This window comes from Tursiops truncatus, chromosome 15 (assembly GCF_011762595.2).
Source record: "Tursiops truncatus isolate mTurTru1 chromosome 15, mTurTru1.mat.Y, whole genome shotgun sequence".
Lineage (NCBI taxonomy): Eukaryota > Metazoa > Chordata > Mammalia > Artiodactyla > Delphinidae > Tursiops > Tursiops truncatus.
This window is the reverse complement of record NC_047048.1, coordinates 37,919,591-37,938,855: the sequence shown is the minus strand read 5'-3', so window position 1 is coordinate 37,938,855 and position 19,265 is coordinate 37,919,591. Positions and strand designations below refer to the sequence as shown.

Below are 19,265 nucleotides of genomic sequence, written 5' to 3'. Positions count from 1 at the left end.
CCATTAAGAGGACAAGGATTAGGAAAGGTGGGTCCATGGAAACATGACCACAGAGGTTTTCTCAAGACAAGACTCGCAATGATGCCCTCCCGCTCGAACTCAAAGCCAGAAATTCAGTTTAAATTTTCAATCTTTTGTCACAAAAAAGATTTGTACTATATTAGAACAATTTCTGGAAACTTTTCCAACTACAGGAATGCCTCTGGCACTAAGAAATGAATGTCCAGAACACAGAGAGCGCCACTACCCTCAAGTGTCATTCTGTGAGAACAAAGAGAGACTAGCAGCCCATCCCAGCTACAGAGCTGCATGGCCAGTCCCTCTCCTCAGGCTCCAGGAAGGCAGAAGGACTGGAGGAAAGAGAGGTGCTTCTGGTCCTCCCAGCTGTATAAACCTCACATGAAAGACGAGGATGTGTATCTGAGTAGAACAGGGTCGCTGTGATACTCAGATATGGCACATCACTCACCAGAAGGCAGGCGGTCTGCTCTCCACTCCACACTCTCCAGGCCCACAGCCACTGTGCTTCCTGCTGCCCCATTACTTCACACTTACTGTGCCTCACAACATATGCGAACACACAGCAACTTGTTCCTCTAAGTCTCAACACGCCCAAAAGAGCAGTTACCCATGGGTCGTTTTCAGCATCTTCAAGTGAGTGACCAAAGGACATCACTCACATGCACAGGCACAGGGGCCTTCTCACGCTGCCAATGATGTGGACAGTCTTTTTTTTTTTTGCGGGATCTTAGTTTCCTGACCAGGGATTGAACCTAGGCCCTCAGCAGTGAAAGCACGGAGTCCTAACCACTGGACCGTCAGGGAATTCCCGTGGACAGTCTTAAAAACGCTTCATCAGAAAGCTGCTCTCGACTTTAAAACCTTGCTTAAAAGGAAAGTGTCCTTCTGATAGCAAATGACAATTGAGTACTCTGAGGAGCAGAGAAGGTATAGAACAAACGAAATCCAAACACACTTAGCCAAGGAAGCATACAGCTCACATGATTCAACTCCATAAAATGAAAAACAAATTACCCACCCTCTTAGAGGTCAGGTGACTATGGGTTTTGTTTCTGCTGTCAGATGCCTGTCTTGTATGAGGGAGGACTGTCCTGGACCGGGACACTGCCATGGTCTTTGGTCTTCCCTGTCACTGAGCCCACGAGCTCAGGCTACACCTCCCCACCTGGCCTGCTGGATGTAAGTGGTCTGCCTAGAAGGAGACTGGAGAGAAGCATGACAGATCCAAATGCCTAAAGCACTGAACAAGCCAGAGGGAGCAGAGTGAAATCCTAAAACCTGGTACAAACACAAGGCGTGGATCTCCCCAGCCACCTCTCCACACTCTGGGTCCTGGCCTGCATGTAATCTGCCCCGGTACCTGCATTCTCACACTGCACACACTTCAGTTCACCTGCCAGCAGCTGCCAACAGCTAGAAGCATCTAGAGATGGAGGATGGGTCACAATTATTGTTCTGCAGCTAATGACTTTGTATGAAAACTACAGTGTAGGCTGCAATCTCAGCCTCGGCAGGAACAGCCTGCTCCTTCGTCAAGGCCCACGGGCTGTGACACTCTGCTGCTCGTGGACCACTTCAACTGCAAAGTCCTTTTTTTGAGTCCCATCAACACGGAATGAGCACCTTTGATGTCTCCACACCAGTTCATGGATGTCTAGTGTCCTCCTGTCGGGGACACCATCTCAGGAGAGAGGACCTGCACCTGGTGCTCTGAGCCTTACAGATGGAGATACTCTAGTTCACTAGCCTTGAGAAAAAACCAAGTCACTGCGTTCTAATAGGAGGCTAATGACAAGTCACTGTCACTTATCTCTTAAAGTGCTTATGTCTTCCATGTAAATGATTTGTAGCAGCCTGATTTAAACATTTTCTGCAGGGCCCACAGCATCTAACACAACGTCTTGCAACTAATGGGCACCAATAAACACCTAATTCATTAACATTAAGGAAAACAACACTTGTCATAGACGCCAAATGTCAGCTCTTCACAGGTGCTGAAATAGCAGCAAATTCAAGATCTAGCCCTTTATTATAAAAATGTGCTGTCTTGGTAGCCTAACTTTTGATTTGTGTGAACACGTCCCCCTAATCATTTAAATTATTTTTTCATAGCCCAGAAGAAACATTTCTTAAACTTCACATATATTTTTGGCTGTCAAATGACAGAAGACCTTTGGTGTCCCTGGAAGCACACGAACATCTCTCCAAATTACTGCTGTTATTGAAACGTGCTCCAATTACCAAAATATCTGGGTTCCCACGGAGAAGTACAGCAAGCATTCAGTGTGCACACACATACATACCACAGATAAAGCAGTTACATTAATTCAGGTTAGAGTCAAACGCCCACAAACACGGAATCTGGCCAACAGCCTGTAACCACCATCAGTAAAGGGATTCCATAAAAGGAATCCACAACTCTGATAACTCATTTAAAATCACCTTCAGTCACTGCCTAGGTGCACCCTCTGGGTACCATGGCAGCCAGCTCAATGCTATACGTGTGTGTATATTTATTTATTTTACTCAGATAGAACTTTAAAATTTTTGATTTATGTGGAGTGTGGAAATAATAGAGCATGATTCTGACATATTCCCAACTGTCCATTAATTAAAGTCTTGAAGGGTTGGGACTACTGTTTTACATGTAATCTGTTCCCCCACCACCTAAATCCTCAATGACTAATGTAACCCAAAAAATCCACTTAGCTTTTCTGAAACTAGAAATCCAAGAAACATCAATACCTGCTGAAAAATCAAACAGAAACATTGTATTTTGCATGCTTTCCCATCCTTGTCTCTGAATAGAAGTTCCTAAAACTGAAACCCAGATACTGCTATCTTGGGAGGTCAGGTTTAGACTGTGTAAGTTCTCCAAAACAGGGCCTGGTCCAAGTACATCTGAGATTCTTCCTGAAGCAGCAGAGAACGTTAAGTACAAGCAAGAAGGAGGGGCTGAGATGCACAATAACTCTTTATTAATTATCTTAGAGATGGGCTGAGAAAAATCCCCAAAGGACTAATGTATTTTTCTCTTCTGTCCTCGAGGCTGAGCTGTAAGTTTCACTGTCCTGACTATACAGCTCTGGTTTCATGAGCGACTGAATTCCAAAATGTAGGGCAGAGGTAGATTCTAAGATACACACCCAAGAGAGAGTTTTGGGGGCGAGGCATCAACCTGAAAGAGTAAAGCCCCTCAAGCAAGCCAAACCACAGCAGAGACCCAGATTCAGGCACCTCTGCCTCAGAGAGTGCCCTCCTTGGGTTTCACACTCACTCATTTCTACTTTTTGCTGGGGGAGGGGAAGGGACACTCCACTGTCCTGCTTATCTCCAGGATCTCTCTGCACCCCACCCACTGTGGCCGAACATGCCCCAGGCCCACAGACCACAGCACTTCAACCGGCACCATCCAATCAAACACATCAGCTGCAGACCCTGGTCTCTTCCAGGAGGGCCCCCCATTCCTTCTCACAATCCTGAGTATTCCTCACCCCCTTCAGCTCACCTACAGCAAGTGGCTGCCCCTTCTGAACCAAATCCCACTCTTCCCCATCCACAGGCTCCAGAGTCAACAGACCTTGCCTTCTGCATCACCTGCTAGCATCCCTTCCTAGACACACCCGACCTCCCAAGAGTGGACCCACACACCTTCCTCACACGCTCCAAGCCCGCACAGCCTCGGAGCCCGCACACCCTCCAAGCCCCTCTTCCGGGTCCCGCGCCTGGCCCGGCCTACGCGGCCTACAATGGGCGCCGCACAGGCCCGCGCCCCTCAGGAATGCGCGCCCGGCCGCAATACTCACCCGAGCGGCGGCGGCGGCGGCGGCGGCGGGGCCCCGGGACCGGCTCCCAGAGCGGCGCGGCGCGGCGCGGCCCATGCGCTCAGCGGCGACGCGGCGGGCGGGACCGGGCGGGGGCGCGGCCCCGGGCGGCCCCCATCGCAGCGGCGGCGCGGCGGCCCGGAGGCGGGCGCGGGCAGGCCGCGGGGGCGCCGCCAAGACCGGCCGCCCACTCCCACCGGCCTGCTCCGCGGGGACGCAGCTCCGGCCCAACTCCGGCCGGTCCGGTGGCGGTGGCGGTGGCGGTGGCGGCGGCGGCGGCGGCGGCGGCGGCGGCGGCAGCAGCCGCGATCGCTTCCCCGAGCCGGGAGCCGAAGCTCACAGCGCCGAAGCCCAGGCCGGAGCGCCCCCGCCGGCGCCGTCCGGAAGTGCGGGGGCGGGGCCCGGAGCGTGAGGCGGGGCTTGGAGCGCGGGGGCGTGCCAAGAGCGTGGGGGAGGGGCCATGGGCGTGGGGCGGGGCCAGGAGCGTGGGGCGGGGCCGGGAACACCAGACGAACCCCGAGAGCGGTGACAGAGCGAAGCACTGTGGTGGGCGGAGCCTCTAGTGTGGAGGCGGGGCCGGAGCGTGGAGGCGGGGCCAAGAGAGTGGCAGCCCGGCCGAGAGCGCTAGACGGAACCGGAGCGCAGGGAAGGGCGAAGAGCGTAGCGGGTGAGGTCGAGCGTGGGGGCGGAGCCTCGAGCATGGAGGCGGGGCCTGATGTAGAAGTGGACCCTGAGCGTGGAGGCGGGGCCAAAAGCGTCTAGGCGGACCCGAGGCGTGACGCAGAGCGTGAGCGAGTGGGCGTGATCAAATGTGTCGGTTGGGGAGAGGCCGTGGTGTGGACGGTGCCAGGACGCTGTCAAGGGTGACCCGGGAGGGGGCGCCGGAAACTGCGCTGGGCCCCTGGGGCTGTGTGGTCCGGGAGGGTGGCCCGAGCACCGAGCAGATGGGCGGTCCCCAGGCGCACCGCGGGCGCACGCCAGGTTGCAGCCCTTTTCTGCTGCCCACACGGTGTCCACCGGCCCAGGGCTCCCCAGGTCGGCACCCACACGCCCGACCCGCGCCCAGCCGGCCTGCCACAGCCTCGGAGGGAGCTCCCTGAACGGGAAGACCTTCTCAGGAGGACGGCCACCAACAGCCCACGGCACGGAAGAAAGCAGGTGTCCCGGAGTTGGGCTGTTGGAGAGCACAGCCCGGCTGACTAGGAACTAAGCCCCTGGTGACATCCAGCCTCTTTGTCCCCCTGCTCCGTGCCTGCTGCCCCCCAGGCAGCCAGGACCCTGAGAAGGTGGGCGTGGGCTCTGCCCTCCCTGAGTCCCCAGCCCATCAGGACCCAGCCAAGACCAGGGCACACAGTAGGCATCCAATAAATGTTGGAAGTCACTTGGGCAGGGGCCCCAACCTCCAAAGAGCTGTGGGCGGGACTGGCTGAGGCCCCACCCCAACTGGTCCAGCCTGCCTCAATTTCTCCCAGGCACCATCCAGCGTCCCGGCAAGGGCTCCACTTCCCATCACTGCCCCGTGGGTCCCACTGGCCCAGGCCAGCCTGAGAGCAAGGGCTTCTGGGTGTCCTGATCCCTGCACCCACTACCCTTCTCCCCCTCGCTGTTTCCATGGCAGCCCTTGCCTGATCTGCAAGCCCAGCTGGCTAGCTCCCATGTTGCCCACCCACCACCAGCCCTTCCCAGAGGAAAAGGATGTGGGTACCAGGAATTGATTACTGCCCCTAAGGAATTGCTTCTGCCACTCCCATGATCACCCAGGACCTCATCCTCCAGCAGTGCCATATCAGACCTGGCACCTTGAAAAATGCTCCCGACAAGCTCCAGGGCATGGCTGTACCCACATTATAACACAAGGAAGTTGAAGCTTAGGCCACACAGGGACCTGCTCACCTCCTCCCGGCCCAGGGCTCCCCAGCCCCTCATCCATCCCACACTAGCCTCAGCGGCCCTCACCTGGCCTGCTCTCTGGAGCTCTCGCAACCTTCAGGGCTCTTCCCTGGGTGCATTTGGTCACTTGCCCATCGGCATGCTTCAATTATGCTGCCCCCCCAACTCCCCAGTTCACCTCTAATGCCACCACATCTTCTCCTGATTCACCCTTGCTGCCCATCCTCATCCCTCATAGCTCCCAGGCAAGGGGAGAAGCCCAGGCTTGGGGCACTCTACCCACCAGCCAACCTCCTACCCAGCTGCCCACTGCTGGCCCCTGCCTGGGGTGAACGGCACAGAGGCATCCCAACCCCCAGCATCCAGCTTCCCAGGACTCAGCACAGCCTCTGACGCCCAGGGTTTCATAGGAAAGGGGAGCAATGAGGGACGAAGGCCACCAGGGAAGAATCCCCAGCCTGCCAATGGCCCAGGCCACCACCCAGGGCAGGCTGGGCAGGAGCAGGGGCTATGGGTAGGGACAGCACATCAGAGGAACTGCACTGCTGAACTCACTAGAGTCCTGGTGGCAGGTGTCACTCTCACCCACATCCAGCTGGGATGGCCCCAGGCCTCCCAGTGCTGGGTACAGGAGATGTCTTTGCAGCCTCCCCCTGACCCTGTTCAGCCACAGAGCCTTAGAGACAGAGTAGGTGGCCATCATGGCACAACAGAGTCTCTGTGGGGTGCAGGAGTCCTCGGTGGGCCGAACAGACATCAGGACCTCCAGGACACTGGTCCTCAGGCTGTCTTTCCACTCCCAGACACGGGCCCCCAATGCTTGCCTTGGTTCTGCAGAGCTGCTGCTGTGGCCAGGCCAGGCTCCCAGGGTCGTGTCCACATCCATCCTCCTCCTGGCCCATGGTGGCAGATGTCCCCAGGCCCTGGGACCAGAACAGGGCCCTCGTGCCTCTGGCTCCTCGGGGCCCTCGCCCTGTGGGGACAGGAAGGGAGTCAGAAAGCCTGGAGGAAATGCTGTAGCCCTGCTTCAGGGTTGTGGCTATGGGCACTCAGGGAAGGCTGGAGCAGGGTGGCGGTGGGAGGAGCCCAGAGGAGGGAGCTTGGGGAGGCTCTGAAGAGAGGGAGGCAGGGAGGGCAACCCTGGGGGCCTGCACTGGAGCAAGGGTGACCTGGCAGGGGGGCTGCGTCAGCCACCCAGAGCTGAGAGCAGACACAGAGCCATGGGAGCCTCACTTGGGAACAGGGAAGTCCATGATGGAGCCCTCTTTTCCTACAGAAGTCCTTTAAAATGCACCCCTCCCTGGGGGCAGGAGTCTGCCACAGGAGGCTTTAATGTGATAAACTGTAGATGACATTTGTTCAGGCTTTCCAGGAATGAAATAAAAAACTTAAGAGCAGAAAGTAAATCATTTTCTTCAACTGAGACATAAAAGGAATATTTGAAATTGAGTGAGCTCTGAAGCCTTACAGATGTTTGTCCACTTGGCTGGGGGAGACCACTTACAAGAATTAATCCTTGGGAATCATCCAAGATGCACCAAGGTGGTATGTTGAGGGGCGTCCAGCATGGCGCCATGTGTGGGGGATGAGCCCCGCAGACAGGCTACTGCACGTCAGATCCGCACAACTCCTGACTCCCAGGAGGGGAGGGCAAGGAGGGGCTGTTCTGAGTCAGGCTTCTGGAGGGAGTTGCAAGCTTCAGGCTGAGCCCCTTCTGGGCTCTGCATTTTCAGCTCTTCTGCCTGGCCCCAGGTGTGCACAGTGGGAGTGCGCAGTGGGCAGGCAGGTGAGGACCTGGAGAGGGAAGCGGCCTTGGCTCATCAGTTCTGACAAGTGCAAGTGGACTTCCCTTCTGAGAGGCGGCCCCAGCCACAGAGGCCAGCCACCTTCCTGGCCATGAACCTAGACTCCTGGGCTCCATGTTTTGTCTTGAGTGTCCTTTTTCCATCAGTTCTGAGCTCAGGGAGGAGGGCCAGGTGTTCCCCCATCACAAGTTCAACAAAGGATGTGGAGACATCACACCAAGGGCGTGAGAGACACCACCAAGTAGAAAGGCTTGGAGCCCATGCACACGGTACCCACTTGGGTGGACGCAGAGAATGTGCCTATAAAGGCAGGAACTACCCCAGAGCATTAATACCGGTCATTGCTGGAGGGCAATTAAGGCAGGCTCCAGTCTCTTCACACATCAGGAAGAAGCTCTACAACAACATTACTGTTGAGATCTTAGGAAAACCAGGAAGCTCTGCAGCAGGCCATCGTCCCATCAACGGTCAGTATGAATTAATCCATCAGAGTGAGGCCAGCCTCAGGTGAGGATCCTGGGGTATGGGACAGAGCTGACCCATGGGGCAGTGTCAGGCAGGGTGTGACTGCCGTGGTCGCCCCGAGTCGGCCTTGGGACCAGCAAGAAGGTGCCACCTTGAGCTTCCTGGGCTGGCCAGCTCCATGACCACCCTGGGCTGGGGCCTCCCAGGGCCCCGACTCTGCCTCAGGCAGGTCCCCCACCTCTTTCCACCTGTGTCTGGCTCCTCTCACCCTTCCCACCTGGGGGCAGGTGTGTCCTCCAGGCTGCCATTTTGCATCCCTCTTGTTGCCTGGAGTTCTCTTGCCAGCCTGCAGCCGAAGCTGCCGCAGACAGATGCCCAGGAGCAACCTCAGTCCCAGTGCCAAGCTAGGGAGGTGGGGGGACAGGAGCAGGGCTTTGCTTCAGACAAACTGGCTTCAAGGTCACCTCAGTGGTGCAAGACACTTTCTGACCCCGCTGCTCTCTGTCATCCAGTCCTGGTGGCCCCTGCTCCTAGGAAGCACTTCATCCTGCCCTGGCCTCTTACAGGCCAGGAGGTCCCACCCACAGAGATGGAGAGCTGAGCACTCTGCCATTGCCGGTGCGGGCAGTACGCTCACAAACGGGCACGGTGGTCACCTGCTTGCTCCCGCTCGCTCAGAGCCCGGAGTCCCAGGCCCCGCAAGCCGGTGGTATGCTTGTCTCAGGGTCCCTGCACAGACCACTCACCCAGCAGACCTGACACAGCTCCCCTCATGCCTGCCGGCCCCCAGGAGTCAAGGGCAAAGCCCCAAAGCCAGCACACTCCATGCCAGGGTGCCCTCTACACACCCCCAACTCAGGTCTCACCCTGTGTCCTGAGGGGGTCCTGTCAGTCCAGGCTGAGGGGCACAGCAGGGACACCTTTCTGCACTGCCTCTCTGGAGGATTCTGACTGCGAGGGTGTGTCTAGTGGGCTCAGGGATGGAGGATGAGCATCGAAGTCTCGATGGCCAAGATGGCTCCCACCAGCCACAGGGGCTTGGGAAAGAGGAGGGGTGAGCAACCCACCCACCCCCAACCCAGCACCTCCCCAACTTGGGGGCCTCAGCATCACCCGCCCAGCTCCTGCCTCCCTGGACACTTAAGCGTCTGCCTGTGTTTTGGGCCGGCCAGAGACTCTGGGCACCTCCTCGAGCCAGAGTATCCTCCTTAGCAAAGTGAGAGTCCCAGCGTGATCCTGCTAGCCTCAGAGGTCTGTGTGTGACCCTCCATGAATGGGCCCAGGCCACGAGATGGAGCCCACGCCGGCTGTGGTCTCAGACACATCACAAACAGAGGACTGGGCCTCCTGGCCTCGCCCACCCCCAGTGCTATTTCCCCAGGAGCACTGGTGTCCACATGGAAGGGCCAGGTTCCTAGAGACCTCGGCCCAACTTCTGGAAGCAGCAGGTAAAGTTCCACCTTCCCAGTCAGCCTCAGGCTACTCCCCTTCTGGTCTTGGGGCTGCCTGCCCGCCTGCTGCACTGACCCTCACGCCGGGCAGACTCCCCCTCTGTCCTCTCTGTCCCTGTCCTGGCTGCCCCATCCCCTAAGGCCTCTCCCGGTGCTGTGAGCGCTCACATCCATCTGAGGGTTATTGTTTCTCCTTCCACCTGACACATCTCATTCCACCCCCAGCCCCCACCCCGGCCAAGTCCCCATAGTCCTGGGGACCAGGGCCACCCCTCGAGCTGATAGCTAGGGGCCTTGGTGGCGGGAGGCAGGGAAGTGCTGCCCCAGGTGGGCCAGCTGCCCCTGTCCCCAGCCTACCCCTCCAGGTCTGCCTCCGCCACCCACCCTCCACTTTGCCATCCTTCGATGTCTCTCTCGGCTGCCTAGGAGCCCTGCGGCTGCCGCGGACCAGTTGTAAGTATGTGATTATGTATGCCGGGTCCCTCTGGCCCCTTTGTTGCTGCAGAATCTGTCATGGCAAACAAAAGTGCACTGGATTAGCCACAGTGGATTAAAAGATTTGCTTCTCAGAGTTTACCTAATAACCTAACAATCGCACTGACGGAGGCTTTGAACCTCCGAGACACACTCGCCAGGCCATCTGGGAGCCCTCAGCCTCTGCGGGCAGCAGGACGGTTGGGGTGATTACAGGCAGCCTCCGCCCGTCTTCACACCCGGCTCGGCCGTGGCGGGCCTGAGCGCTCGGCTCCTGCCAGGCCCGTCTGGGCCCAACGTGGAGACGAGACCAGACTCCAGGAGAAGAAAATGGAGGCTCAGGTTGGGGGCCAAGGCCCAGGCAGGACCTCCTTCCAGAGGGCCCGCTGCCCAACGCCAGGTGTGGGTGGTGGGCACCAGCCCTTGCCTGCATGGGCCCACCCCCCCAGGGGCATCCACACGTCACACACAGCAGCAAGGACACTGCAACATGGAGTGCGGCCATGGCCGGCAGGTGACACTCCGGGCTCCACCATGCCATGGCGCACAGCCCCACAGCCAGCGCCCCTCAACGCGCGTTCCTGCACACACGCGTGCACACGCGCACACACACACGAGCGCGTCCCTCTTTGATCTCCAAAGGACACTCCATTTACAAGCTCTTAATCGCAGCTGCCTTTTCGGGCCCGTCCTCTGAAGTCCCGAGTAATGGGATTTGGCGCTTCTGATCCATCTTGGGCTGACCACTCCCCGTTATAGGTGGACGTTTTTTCCTTTTTTTCCGCCTTTTTTTTTCTTCTCGAAAAAATGCTTCTGAAATCGCACTGCCTTGACATGCCTGTTGCCTAGCCCTGGGAGCAGTGGCCGGGCAGCTGTTACGCCCAGGGCCTCGGCCAGTTGGGGGTCTTTGATGCCGCCTCTACGTGAAATCTGCCGAGAAAGACCCACGAGAGCGATTTTCGGACCTCGGTGCACTGGGATTCATCCTGCCTTGCGCCGTTTCCTTTGTCTCTCTTCCCATGACCCTTCCTTGGGGTACCTGGGGAGAGGGGCCCGGGGTGAAGGTGCAGAGGGTGGGGTGGGCTGAGGGCTGTGGGCTCAGCCACAAGAACAATGGGCAGCAGGGAGCACGTCCACCTGTCTGCCTGTCTGCCCGTCTATCCGTGCGCCCACCCAGCTTACCTCACCTGCCTGGCTCCGTGTGCCTGCTCCCGCCCCACCGGCCCGCGCTCCGCCATGCTGGGCCTGGCTGTCCGTCCGAGCACTCTGAGCCACTCCAGGAAGCGGGTCCCTGCTCTTGGACACTGTGTGGCTGCAAGGAAGAAGCGTGACTCTAGGCTGCAGCTCGGGCTCCCACCGCCGATTGGCTGAGGCAGGGACCAGATGACGGCCTCGGAACCCTATGGTAGCCATGGCAACCAGCCCCTTTAGACACCGCCACCCCCGAGCCACTCCTGACTGCGGAGGGAGCAGGCGGCACCGCTGGTGGGCCCGCGCCAGGGTCCCCTTGGAGGGTCAGGTCAGACGTGGCTGGATGGTTGCTGCTCCTGCACCAGTTGTTGGGTGGTTTTTTTTGTGTGTGTTTCATGCACGTCCAGTGTTAGGGGTCCCTGTCCCTCTCTTGGGACATGTGCTAGGCCACTCCATGAATGCCCTTCCTGATGCCCTGGCAGTGGCAGGAACAGTGTCCTTGCAGCCCCTACCGAGAGGAAGACTTCAGGTCAGGCTTGTCCCAGGAGCTGAAGGCCAGGCCCAGTCTGGTGAGAAAATCATGTGTGAGGGCAGCAGGAGGAGGAGCAGGAGGAACTCCCCACCCCCAGGAGGCAGATCCAAGCTCTCCTCCACCTCAGACCCCACAGGGCCTCCTGGCCTCACCTCTGCCTGCCAACCCCTCCGCAGCCCTCTCCTTAGTCCTTTGGACACACAGACACACACAGCCCCAGCATGGCCCTGCTGCCCCACAGACCTTGTGTCTCCACCCAGTAGGACCCTGGGACACTTTCCAACCCTGTATCTTTGCACCCGCTCTTCCTGTGGCCTGCCCCAGGGTCTGCTGGCCTCAGTGAGGCCTTCCTTGATGTCTCAAGGCCACAGCTATTCAGCAAGGGCACAATGCAGCATCACTCCGAGAACTGGCCATCCTGGGTGTTGCAGGACAGAAAGCAGCCCAGAGCCACCCCCACCCCATCTCCATGACACCCCCTGGCCTTTCAAAAAGCCTGTGGGGTCAGCACCTCCTGGTCAAGGCCCCCACATAGGGCACCTCAGAGCCCTAGGAGGCCCAGCCCCACCTGCTGAGCAGAAGATGGAGGAACACCTGCAGGGCTTGGAGAAGCAGGTTTGGGCCTCAAGCCCCCAGGAAGAAGCCAAGGCTGAGGCAGGCCCCTGCAGAGGCCACTGCCAAAGCCAGAAGAACCCAGGAGTAAGGGGGAGCACGGAACAGGAGTCCAGAGTGGTCACATATCTGAGGGAACAGGCACAGGGCAGGCTGGGCTGGGCCCAGAGTCACAGGGCACAGACGCTGCTTGGCCAGCACCCTGAACTTGTCCTGAACTCTTCACACTGGCCTGGCCACACCCCAAGCTGCCCAGTCATGGGGCTTCCACCCCTAGCCTTGGGGCATCCCCTGCTGTGCTGGATGCCATGCGCAGACAGATCTTGTCCAAGGGCAAAGTGGGCTGGGTCACCTGTGGGTGGTAAAGGGGCCAGGGCCTGAAGCCTCATTCCCGGGCTCAGGGTGAGCAGGGGAAGACTCTGGCAAGCTACGGCACAGAGTGCCAACCTGCACAGGGCTGGTGCTGCTGGGCAAGTTCTCCTGACCCAGGGCTCCAGCTAGGGGGCAGCCAGTGGCGGTGGGAAGAGAGGGGCTCAAGGGGGCAGCAATGGATGGTGAAGGTTGAGGTGGGTCCCAGTGCGTGTGGATGGGCCCCACAGCAGCTCCCTTATGCTCCCAGCACCCTGACAGGGCTCCAGTTGCCCTCTGCACACCTGCCACCCTGCAGACCCTGATAGTGAGGGGTCAGGCACAGAGCCCTAGACTGAGCCCTGCCCCTCTCAGCCTAGGTTGTCCCCTCTCTAGGTAGGGTTGGTCCTTTTGCCTGCCCTGGGACACAGGGACAGTGGAATCAGGCAGTGGACACAACAGGGCCTTGACACATCACGGTGTTGACGGCCATGCTACTGTCAAGGCCTCCAGTGCTGGTCCCGAGGGCCCGTCCCCAGTCCATAGCCATAGTGATGCTTCACCCTCCTGTCCACAGCCCAGCATGGAAGCTGACTGGTTGAGCTGTTGTCATAGAAACACACAGGAGGGTCGACCCAGCTGGTACAGACAGCGGCATGGCCTGTTTGCTGCCATGGGTCAGTGCAGGGCAGCTCATGCTTCCATAGGTTTGACCTTGATCAGCACAACCCCCTGCACTGCACCAACCCAGGGTTCCGATGGGCTGCAGGGCCTCAGCCAGGGCAGAACTGGAGCTCTGACAGAGCAACAAAGGGGCTGTGGTTGAGAGGTGTGGTTGACGGAAATGAAGGCAGCTCAGGGGCCTCCGCCTGACCAGGGCCGGGAGGGTGGGACACGTGGAGGGCAAGGATGTGTGGCTGATGGGCAGCTCAGCTCCTGGCTCCATGCTTGTGGATGAGTGCAGCCCTTGTGTCCTCTCCCCACTCCCACCTCCCAGACGAAACCGGAAGGTCTGGGTTATTGTTTTCTTGGGGCTGGGGAGTGAGTTTGTCACTCAGTGAGGGCTTCTGAACCTTTCCTGAGTCAAGGATTTTTGTGAGAATTTGATGAAACTGATGCTGCACCACCAGAAAAATGCTCATGTTTTAGTTCTGGGGCCAGGACCACACTCAGACCCCCACCTCAGTCCAGCCTCAGGCTATACAGGGGGCAAGTGACCTGCTAAGGGCATGCCAAGCTCCTCCCAGGAGCCAGCAGAAGCCAGCCTGGGCCCACCAGTGCTGACAGGGAGGCCAATTCCACCCTCCATCCACCTCTCCCCTCCCCCGTACTGCTCACACCTGGCCCAGCCCCCACCCTGCTCAGGCCACAAGCCCTATGCCAGCGCCAGGTCCCTCAGTTCCCTCGAGGCTCCAGGAATGGCACAGGTACCCCCTCAGCCTGTGGTCTTAGTTGGGGCGGGAAGGAGCAGGCAAGGGAGGGGTACCTGAGTCAATATCAGTGAACTGGGATGTTCTGGGTATGCATTGCAGGGGTACCCAGGCCACAGACTGGGGGTGGGGGTTGGGGGAAGGGGGGCGGGGCACAGAAAGGGGATCCTGAATGTGGGAGGGAACCAGGAGGTGGAAGCTGGGGAGACTGGCCCACCCAGAGCACCAGCAGTCTGTGTGGTTCAGACAACTGCGCTGGGCGTTGCCAGCCCACAGAGCCGGGCCAGGCGTGAGCTGGGCATCATCAGCTTTTGGTAAAATTCTTAAAAAATTAAAAGGGTCACAGAACAGGGATGAGGACACGTGGGGTCTCAAGGCGTCCCCGGAGGACACTGGGACTGGTGACCTCTGGGGCATTCCCCCCAGGGCTCTGACCCAGAGGCAGCCCCCAATCCTGGATGACATCCTTACAAGCCATGGAGCCTCCAGGGCCCTCCTGCAGCCGTGCCCACTGGCCAGCTGCATGCTCCCTATGGCCTCCCGCCCCATAAACACAGCCCAGGTGGCAGCACTTCCAAGGCTCCCTCAGGGGAGCCTGGTGCCCCTCAGTCAGTTGCCAGGACCAGGTCAGAGGAACCCACCTGTGTCCTCCCAAAGAGACCCAAATGGGTCTCAGTGCTCAGGACTTCCAGGTAGGGTCAGCAAAGAGGGTCATGCCACCCCCAAATCTCAGAGCAGGAAAGGCCTCAGGTGCCTGGTCCAGTCTCCCACTGGGGGCCACATCCCCACCCAAGTTCAGATCTGGGTCAGCTGAAGAGGGAACATCTGTGTCACAGGCCCCGCAGGCCATGTCGCTTCTGCCTCCTTTTGGACCGTGACAGGGAGGTGCTAACAGAAGCTCCAGACTCAAGGCCTTCCCTGCGAGACACTGGCACCAGCAGCACCTTCTGGGGCCCCTGCACCTCCCAGAGCTGGGGGGGTGGTGCTTGCCACCCCAAAGGCAGTGCTGGTGTGGACACCATACAGCCACTCCCAGAGCCAGAGCATAGCACCAGGTCTCTGCTCTGGAGAACATTCCAGGCAATGTGCCTTGAGCAGGAGCGAGCACAGTCCTACTCTATCCTAGGATGCCTCCCACAATGCTGGGTTCTCCCAGAGAAGAGAAAAGCACCAAAACCTTACACACCTAGGGACCACCACCCACCTCAGCTGCGTCCTGGGTCTCTGAGGCATGGGGTGAGCCTGATCCTCTAAGCAAAGCAGCACACACACAGCCCAGCTCAGACTTTACTCACACTGTCCCCCGAGGGTGGTGACCTGCCTTGGCAGGGCCTCCACTGCGGGGCGGGGGGGACAGACGCAGCGAGAGGGCCCCAGGCCTCTGGGGATCCTGGGACAAGAGACCTCCTGGGGCCTCCACAAAGCCCACCCCACCCGGGAGCTGCACGGCCAGCACACACGACCATGGGTGGCCCTCACCACCACCCCAGGCTCTGTCCACGGTGCCAAAGGGGGCGGGGTGCTGAGCCTGGCTGCCAGGTCCAGGTCCCATTGCGGCTACGTCCTGCTGGCTCTCTTCTGCATCACTGCTGGCTCAGATAGCGCTTGCTGCTGAAGCTGCTCGATCAGCTCTTCCACGTAGACCTTGAACAGAGGAACGGGGTCCTAGGGAGACAAGGCAGGTCACAGTGAGGCGCTCTGGGGAGGGTGGGGATCCAGCTCCTGACCAAACACCGAGAGGAATCGAGCATGAGAGGACCAGGCCCCTCCGGCTTGGCCACGGGGTCAAGCAAGGCTACTTGCCATCCGCTAGCCCCCAGCCCAGAGGACAGTGCTCTGTTCGTGGGAGAGGGGCTGCAGGGCCCTTGGCTGCAGAGACTCCGGGCAGAGAGAAGGGGCAGCAGCTGCGACAGGCCCCCTGTCCTGGCAGCTATCACACGCTCCAGGCTCCTCTAGGGGACAGACACAAAAGGCCTCAGTGCAGTACTGGGCAGACCCTGGGGAATACTAGGTGGCCACAGAAATCGATGGTGCCAAGCATCCAGCTCTTATCCATCTTCCCATCCACGAAACCAGCCAGCGGGGGCAGGAGAGAGTCAGGACCTGGAGGGGAGGGAGTGGGCCACGCGGAGACCACAGCCCATGGCTCCCGCTGGGCAGCAGTGCCTTCCCAAGCCCACCCAGTGCCCCTGTCAACGCACCCCAGGGGCTGCTGCTTGGCAGCTGTGCCCACTCCTGAGAGGGCAGGGCAGCTGGTGCCCACACACGCTCACCTTCTCTTCCAGGAGCCTCTGCTTCTCCACGGCCTCGTCCAGCGTCAGGCCAACCCACTCGGCTTCCGCCTCCGGGATGACAAACGCCTGGGCAGACAGAGATGGGCTTGTGGGTGAGGTCAGGGTCAGGCAGCCGGCCAGGGGGCCCACGAGGAGCAGTAAGTAAAGGCTGGAGCCCTGACCTTGTACTTGTCGTAGATGGCCGCCCTCCTGTCGGGGTCATCTGGGTGCAGCTGGGGGTCCTGTCGGGCGAGCCGCAGCAGCATCCCTCGCTTCAGGTCCATCCCAAACTTGGAGCACAGGTCCTCTTTCGGGGTCTGGCAAGAGTCTCTGCATGGGGCCAGGTGCTGTGGGCAGGGCCCTGCCCACCCCACCAGCCGGCCCTTCCAGCTTCCTCCCCAGCAGCTGGCAGCCCCCAGGCCAGCCTGGTGGAGCACTTTAGGCCAGGTGGGCAGCCCCAGCACCCAGACCAGAAGCGAGGAAGGTCTAAGAGCAGAGAAGGAGACAGCTGTGCTCCCTTGGCCACATGGGCAAGATGGCCGTCCACAGTGATGACCTCCCACTGGGGCTGCCCAGAAAGGGACATGGTCTCATTTACATCTCACAAGGAACCCCAGCATGGTGCAGATCTGCTTGCCTTGAGAATGTAGAAGTCAAACCCGTAGGCCTCGTCGATGAGGTCCAGGGTGCGCATGGTCACGGTCACGGTGAACCTGGTATCCAGGATCTCACTGTAAAGCTCACGCTGGAACAGCTGCGGCTTCCACACCTTCTTCACCCTCTTGGAGAGCTGAGGGGGCAAGAATCTTGGTGAGCGTTGCTGCTTCTCCCCACACACTAGAGTGGGGAGACTGGGCATGTGGAGTTGCACGAACCAGTCCCCACCTGGGGACCCAGTTGCCCACCCAGAGGTCAGCTTCTCCCCAGACCCTGCCCAAGTTGCTGGTGTTTATTCCAGACACACCGCACACACAACCATAACTCCACGGTCCACAGGTCATCATATCCCAAACCAGGGACCAAGGGGCCAAAAGCAAAGGGAGACTCTAGCCTAGGAGGTCTCAAAGACATAAGCCCCCTCCTCCCCCCTGCCTCCCCACCAGAGGCAACACAGCTCAGGGAGCAGACTCAGGAGACCTGCTCCCAGGTGAGCCTCTCAGCCTTCCCAAATGCCAGCCCTGTAGGTGTCACAAAAAGTAGGGAAAGTATGGCGGTCAAGCTGACAGGTGACCTTAATCCTCATTCTCCATCTCTTCTCCCCACTCAGGGCTCCTCATCTATACACTTAATCTGGCTGCCAGAACTGTGACTTTTTACTCCTGAGGACACTCTTCAGATGGAGCTGTGTCTCCACCAGACTATAAGCTCCCTCTCCCCGAGGGGTGGGGGTCCCTTTCACTGTCCAGGTACTTCCAGAGCCCGGAGCAAGGCAGCGAGGCACAGGAAGTACCGCTCAAGCCCGTCCTGCTCACCCACCTTGTCGTTGTTGATGTATCTGTGACCCTGCACCCAGCCCTCGCCGCCCCAGAGCCCCAGCTGGGACTCCGGGGGATAGTGAACGGGAATGGGCACGTCCTCCACGCGCTCCCGCTGCCCGTTCTTGGGGTTGATCTTGATTTTGACCCCGTGTGGCCTGTAGTGAACGGGAGTGGGCGTCCGCGCCTCCTCCAGGGAACGCAGGTAGTGCTGGGGCAGGCGGGAGTAGATGCCCTCCCGCAGCCGGAGCTGCTTCCACAGGCCGACTGGGACCTTGTGCAGGGGCATCGCGGCGAGCCTGGCAGGAGGCAGGGACCACCGTCACGCGCGCCCGGCCGGACGCGGGCCCCGACCCCCACCCCCGACTCCAGCCCCCGGCGCCCCGCCCCATTCCTACCCTCACGCGCCGCCTCGACCCCTGCCCCATGGCCCCGCGCGGCCCCGAGCCCAGCGACGTAACTCCAAGCGGCCCGACCCCCCCCCCCCGACTCCCGCCCCCGGCCCCCAGCCCCATCCCGACCCCCGGCTCCGCCTCCGTGCCCCCCGCGCCCGGCCCCCCGCGCGGCCCCAACCCCGACCCCGAGCCCCCGCGCGGCCCCGACCCCAGCCGCGTAACCCCGGGCGGCCCAACCACCGCAAGACCCCAACTCCACCGCCGGGCCACCACCTTCCTAACCGAGTCCCGCTCCCCGGCGGAACCGGAAATTGTGTCGGGGCACCTTGCCCTCCACTCGCCGCTGACTGGCTGCAAAGCCGGTCGGTCTACACCCACCTCGTCCCGCCCCCTTTCACGTCTTTAGGGACCGTGGAAAACTCGCTGCGGAAACGGCGGCAGCTGCAGGCACCGTCAGCAAGTGTGGGCCCATTTCCCGGGAGCAGGGACTTGTCATTCTCGGTCCCACCTCCCCTCCTCCCGGAGGAAGCGCAGAAAACAATGTAAAAACTCTTTTGCCGTGAAACATCATGTAGAATATTAAATTCACCAATCACAGTGCAATCAGAGCTACAGAAAAATAAGTCTTAAATGTCTTGAAAAAATTCCTCCCCAAAATACTGTATATAAATATTTCCGCTTTACAAGCCTAGAGAATGCTCCAGTGGCCAAGTGCTGGGTGACTGGGGGTGCGGGAAGCCTCCAGGGAGGCCGCAGCCTGGACAGGACTCAGAAGGGAAGACGCCAGGGCCAAAAGATGGGAGAGTGCGTGCCCCCCACCCTGGGCTCAGCAGCCCTGTCCAGCACCCTCACACAGACAGCAGCCCCTTAGGGAGGGGCAGGGCACTGCTCCTGGGGCAGTCAGCAGCCCTTACCGTGCTTCCACCACAGAGGAAGGAGAAAGGCAGGGCCGGGCCTCCAGGAGCCCCCTCCCAAAACGTGTGGTTGGGCCAGTGGGGGGCGGCAGCCATCACCTTCTCTCCTGGGAGTAACTCAAGGAGATGCTCCCTAGACAGGGCCCAGGAACCCAGGGGTCAGTA

General features: G+C 59.7%; 2 protein-coding genes across 9 annotated transcripts in view; both read right to left on the bottom strand.

Annotated features, from left to right (window-relative positions):
• Positions 1-15,177, bottom strand: part of AXIN1 (axin 1) — a 64,798-nt gene extending 49,621 nt beyond the window's left edge. For 3 of the 7 annotated variants that reach the window (XM_033840553.2, XM_033840557.2, XM_033840558.2), the window contains exon 1: positions 6,560-6,698. Coding sequence is in view for 2 of the 7 variants with exons in the window: in XM_073792555.1 (XP_073648656.1) it covers positions 3,828-4,546 (719 nt within the window). In the remaining 5 variants the exon portion in view is untranslated. Of the gene's footprint in view, positions 1-1,039; positions 1,323-3,827; positions 6,527-6,559; positions 6,709-11,112 lie in introns of those variants that run through there. The other 4 variants (XM_033840561.2, XM_073792555.1, XM_033840555.2 and 1 more) reach the window with 4 other exon arrangements.
• Positions 15,178-15,316: 139 nt separating this feature from the next.
• MRPL28 (mitochondrial ribosomal protein L28) lies at positions 15,317-18,524 on the bottom strand. 2 transcript variants are annotated; one of them, XM_033840568.2, is made up of 6 exons: positions 18,460-18,524; positions 17,793-18,090; positions 16,954-17,106; positions 16,499-16,633; positions 16,317-16,403; positions 15,317-15,708 (listed from the first exon to the last, which is right to left on the bottom strand). In XM_033840568.2, exons 2-6 carry the CDS (start codon positions 18,078-18,080, stop codon positions 15,601-15,603), a joined length of 771 nt encoding a protein of 256 aa, XP_033696459.1. In that variant the 5' UTR covers positions 18,081-18,090; positions 18,460-18,524; the 3' UTR covers positions 15,317-15,600. The 2 variants fall into 2 exon arrangements, with proteins under 2 accessions (XP_033696459.1, XP_073648660.1); XM_073792559.1 differs by having other exon boundaries at positions 18,427-18,479.
• Positions 18,525-19,265: the final 741 nt, after the last annotated feature.